The sequence below is a fragment of the Pteropus alecto genome, unplaced genomic scaffold (genome assembly GCF_000325575.1).
Source record: "Pteropus alecto unplaced genomic scaffold, ASM32557v1 scaffold98, whole genome shotgun sequence".
Classification (NCBI taxonomy): Eukaryota; Metazoa; Chordata; class Mammalia; order Chiroptera; family Pteropodidae; genus Pteropus; species Pteropus alecto.
The window spans coordinates 18032162-18036806 of record NW_006443570.1 but is presented as its reverse complement, the minus strand read 5'-3'; the positions used below and the strand labels follow the sequence as shown (position 1 = coordinate 18036806).

Genomic DNA, 4645 nt, shown 5'->3' with positions numbered 1-4645 from the left:
ATCTTCTCCATTAGATGGGCATAAATGAGGGGCTGCAAACTCATGCCTGCAGGAGCCAGGTAGGTCAGGGATCTCCAAAGCTGTGGACCAGTACCTCCACAGTGGCCTGTTAGGAGCCAGGCCACACAGCAGGAGGTGAGTGGTGGGCGAGTGAGTGAAGCTTCATCTGTATTTGCAGCTGCTCACCAGAGCTAGCATCACTGCCTTGGCTCCACCTCAGATCATCAGGCATTAGATTCTCATAGGAATGAACACCAGTCCCTGGTGCGAAAAAGGTTGGGGACCGCTGAGTAATTTAAAAGAGAGGTGGACAGTAATAAGACTGTAGCAAACAGGAAAACCTGTGGAGAATTGAAACAAAACTTCAGGAGCCAAACAAATATGAATGCAAGTTGGATTTGGCCTTGGGGTCACCAGTTTGTGACTGGAGAGACTTTCCAGAATGGAGGCCTAGGTAGGTCATTCCTGGGGTGGCCCCATTCCCTTAGTGCCTGAGACCTCAGAAGGTTCTAAACTCCCAGGACTAGAGAGCTCAGAACTCCGAACACTAGGCCTTACGTGCTCAGCCCGTGAGAGAGAAAGGGTAATTATGTTTTATTCCTTTGAAATCATATTCAAATGAATTGCTCAATTACATCAGAGTGCAGCACTGTAGCTATTTGAACAAGTCTTTCTGCCTCTCAATTCCAAATTCCTGGGAGAAAGAATCTGATAAGCCCAGTCCAGCCTCGGCATTGGACCAGCCCTGATCCAGTAGCTGTGGCCAAAAAGGAGTAGGATCATAGCAGCAAATGTGGCTGCAACTGTGGGTGGGTGGTAGGTGGGTGGTAGGTGGGTGAGAATGGGTGGAGCAGTTCTCACGGAAGCAGGGCTTGGCCTGAGCAAAACTCTATGACATTTAAACTAGCCTTCGGGATGAGTAGAATGTTCTAGGTAATAGGTATGCGTGGCGTGAGGAGAGAGAGGTGAGTGAAGTAAGAGTGTTCAAGGAGGAGGGAACAGCATGTATGAGGTGGGATGGGGGACATTGCCAATGGTTTTGTATGGAAGGAGCCCAGAGGACAAAGTAAGTCATACTAAAGAACTTGGACTATTTTCTTGAGGGTAGTGAAGAGGACTTAAAGCTAGATTCAGTAGATTTGCAATTAGAAAATCACTCTGGCTGCCACGGGGAGGATGGACTGGAGAGAAGCAGAGCAGAGGCAGAGCCAGCTAGATAAGCAGTTCACCTGGTGAGAGATGATGGTGGCTCACACTGCTAAGGGATGCAGAAAGTCTAAACCAGTTTTAGCCTCAGTTTCACTCCAATCAATGAGCATCCCCACTGGAGGAGCAACCCACCGTGTACCTGCCCCAACTCGGAAGCCGGTCTTTGACATTTGAGGACCCTTACTCCTCAAAGTGTGTCCTATTGACCAGCATCACATTATCTGAGAGGTTGTTAGGAATGCAGAATCTCAAGCCCTGCTCCAAACCCACTTAATCCAAATCTGCATTTTAACGAGATCCTCAGGTGATTTGTACACATGTGAGAAAGTGTCAAGGACTGTCCTAGGACATTGCATAACTCCCATGTCGCTCACCTTGGTCCTTTATCGTGGCTCTGGGGAGCTTCCTGTCAGTGGCTTCCCTCTTGCTGAGGTGAGCCCCCCATCCCCCAGGCTCTGACATTTTCCTCCCAGATGCCCACAGGCCCCTCATTGGAACTGGGGCTGTGTGCATGTGCTGAATGCATGTGTCCAGACCTAAAGATGCAGCTGGCTTCCTGCGACCAGACTCAGCTCCCCCTACTTCATCTCACTGGCTGTCCATTTGTCCTTTGGATTTTTCTCTGCAGGAGATAGTGGACTGGTTCAATGCCCTCCGCGCAGCCCGTCTGCAATACTTAAAAGTGGCCTTTCCTGAGCTCCCAGAGTCTGAGGTGAGCTAAATGTGAATTCCCAATTTCTGAGTCTCTTTTCTGCGACCTCCTTCTCCATGTCTGCTGACCTCGAAGACACTCAGAGGCCAGACTAAGTTGGTTTCCAGGCAAGACCTTGAGACTTGGGGTTGAGTACCTCAGAGAGAAACTAAAGGCTTTCTTTTGGGGAGGCTGGGGTATTATGGCTTCACACATGGCAAGGCAGCCTCCAAAAAGCAGGTGAGGCTCTCACCTTTGGGATGCATGGCACCATCCACCATCTCAAAGGGCTCAGGATCTGTGCATTTCTTCCTGACTCCTTCTCCCTTTAAAAGGTACAAATGATTCCTACCATACTGCTTACAAGGTGCTTTTGAGTCCATTTTATCTTGTAATTCCTTTTATCTCATGATCCTTGCAGTAGTCTTTTAGGTAGTGGGTGATTATTCCCATTTTACTGATGAAAAACTGAGTCCCAGGAAGGTCAAGTGAATAACTGAAGGTGCTCTTCCCACCCTCACATCCTCCTTTGCTCTTTCGTGTTCTGGTCCCATGAAGGAAATGGGATCTTCATAATTCTACCAGAAACAGTCTGCCTTTCATGGCCAAGGTAATGGTAAGCCTGAGAACTTCATGTTGATTGTCTTCAGTCATCTGGGCCATCCATCTATATCTCTCAGGCTTGGCTGGGGAAGCAGACAGTGTGGGGCAGAGGATGTTACCTCAAGCCAGGAGGCCTGGGCTCTCATGGACGCTCTGTCACTAACTTGCTGTGTGACCAGTGCAGGTCACGTCACCTCTCCACACATTTCCAGATCTGTAAGATGGCGATTGAGCTGGGTCATCTTCAGGGTCCCTTCCAGCTCTGAGGTTCTGTGATCTGTTGTCTGTTTTAGGACCTGCTCTAAGAGGATTTTTGTAAGTGACAGGGGTAGAGAGACCATATTAATCCTGGGACTATCTTATTCCAAACTGTTAAGTCCTCCTTGAAAGCCTGAATGCTCCTTAATCCAGAGGTTTGCAGGGAACCAGGTGTCTGGAATGGGGGTCCACTCCAGGCCCAGTGACACACCGAGATGGCAACTCTCTGAAAGCAGTTCCAGCCAGGCCTGAGTCAGGGTGCTCCCGGTCTGCAGAGTCAGCACTCAGAGCTGGTGAACGCATGTTCCTGTAGGCAGGGTGTCAGGAGTGCTGACTGCTGACTGGGAAGGACAGGAGGACAAAGTGCAGATGCTTGGCCTTGTTTATCTGGCTAGCTCTCCAACTTTGCTGATCCCTGCAGAGGCAATTGGGCTTTGGCCAACATCCTCAATGTCCTCTTGCCTCCCTCATTGAACATTGTTACCCCTTGTCCACCCCCAGGCTCCTCCTTGCCTTCCTCTCTCCCCCGTCTTTCCCCACCTATGTCTCTGTGAGGTTCTGGGCAATCACCCAGGCCTGGTTCAAACTTAGGGATCCAGATGCCAGAAACCCAGGGAGTCCCAGTGGGGCTGTGGTCCTCTGCTAAGAAATGCATGGACTCTGAAGTCAGAGAAGCTGATGGGTTACCTAGGGCAAGTCACCTTACCTGTCTGAGCCTCAGTTTACTCATCTGTCACCATGGGGATAATACCTACCTTCCAGGGCTATTGTGAGAATCAAGCTAGCCAAGGCATCCAAGGTAAATAGTACTCCATCCATCTGCTTTTCTTCCTTTCGGTTGTTTCCCTAGGCCTAGTCTAGCCCTGCCTTGGCTCAGGTTCAGACTGTTGAGCACTAGGGACTGTTTTTATCTCCAAATGAAAGAATTAAAGTCTATAGAATATATTTTTTAGAGAAAAAGGAATGGTATAGTTTATTTATTTGGTTTTGACTCACAATTTTCACCCTTTCAGACTTCCCATTCTTATTCCCCAGACCTTATTTCTCCTTTGCCTTTGACCTGGGCCCTGGGGCTCTGGAGAACTGCCTCTGCTTTCAGATGCCTGGGCTGTCATTTGAAGCTTTAGACTTGCCAGGCTGACCCCCTGGAGCATAGGAGGCCAGCATCAATCCCCGGAAGCTTCGCTGAGAATAGGATGGCAAGCTGGAAGGGGTCCTGGAGATCATCAGCCATCTCCTCATTACATAGAGGGAAACAGGCCCAGAGAGGCATAAGGTTTTACCAAGAGAACTCAGCTGTTTGAGGTCAGAACTGGAGCTAGAACCCAGGTCTCCTGACTTCTAGTCCAGACCTTTCTCTACTTGCCCACTCTGCTGTCACCTCCTTGGGGCCCTATGGACGAATCCCCACCGATGTCCAGGTTTTGGTCAGGGTCCTACTCAGAGGCATGTTTATATTTTAGCACCATAGTGCAGTGGTAGGGGTACCTCTACTGTCTGTCTCGTGTGCAGCAGCCCTAGGTATGAATCCCAGATCTTCGTCCTACCAGCAGTGTGAGTTTGGGAATACCCCAGGCCACTATACAATTATTCAGTGAGGATGATAATATCCACCACTTCATGGGGTGGTTGAGAAATGCTCCCAGAGCCTGATACACAACAGACCCTCAGAACAAGCCCCCTGACACCAAGAGGGTCTCCTCAGAGCCTTGCCTGTGTCTATCTCCTGGGGTTATTGATGCATTCCTTAAACTAAGTACTTAAACCAAGACTCGGCTGTGCTGGGAAGCCCTGCAAACATCTGGGGTACTGTCGTCTGGCTCTGTTGAAATATTAATATTGCATCTATACCATGTTCCAAATATAACCCTGTGAACCATGAGC

The 4645-nt window shown here is 49.3% G+C and overlaps 1 protein-coding gene across 6 annotated transcripts in view; it reads left to right on the top strand.

Annotated features, from left to right (window-relative positions):
- Nucleotides 1-4645, top strand: part of ADAP2 (ArfGAP with dual PH domains 2) — a 34177-nt gene that overhangs the window by 25534 nt on the left and 3998 nt on the right. For all 6 annotated transcript variants that reach the window (XM_025041573.1, XM_015599137.2, XM_025041572.1 and 3 more), the window contains one exon: nt 1838-1921. In XM_025041573.1, coding sequence (XP_024897341.1) covers nt 1838-1921 — 84 coding nt within the window. The remainder of the gene's footprint in view (nt 1-1837; nt 1922-4645) is intronic.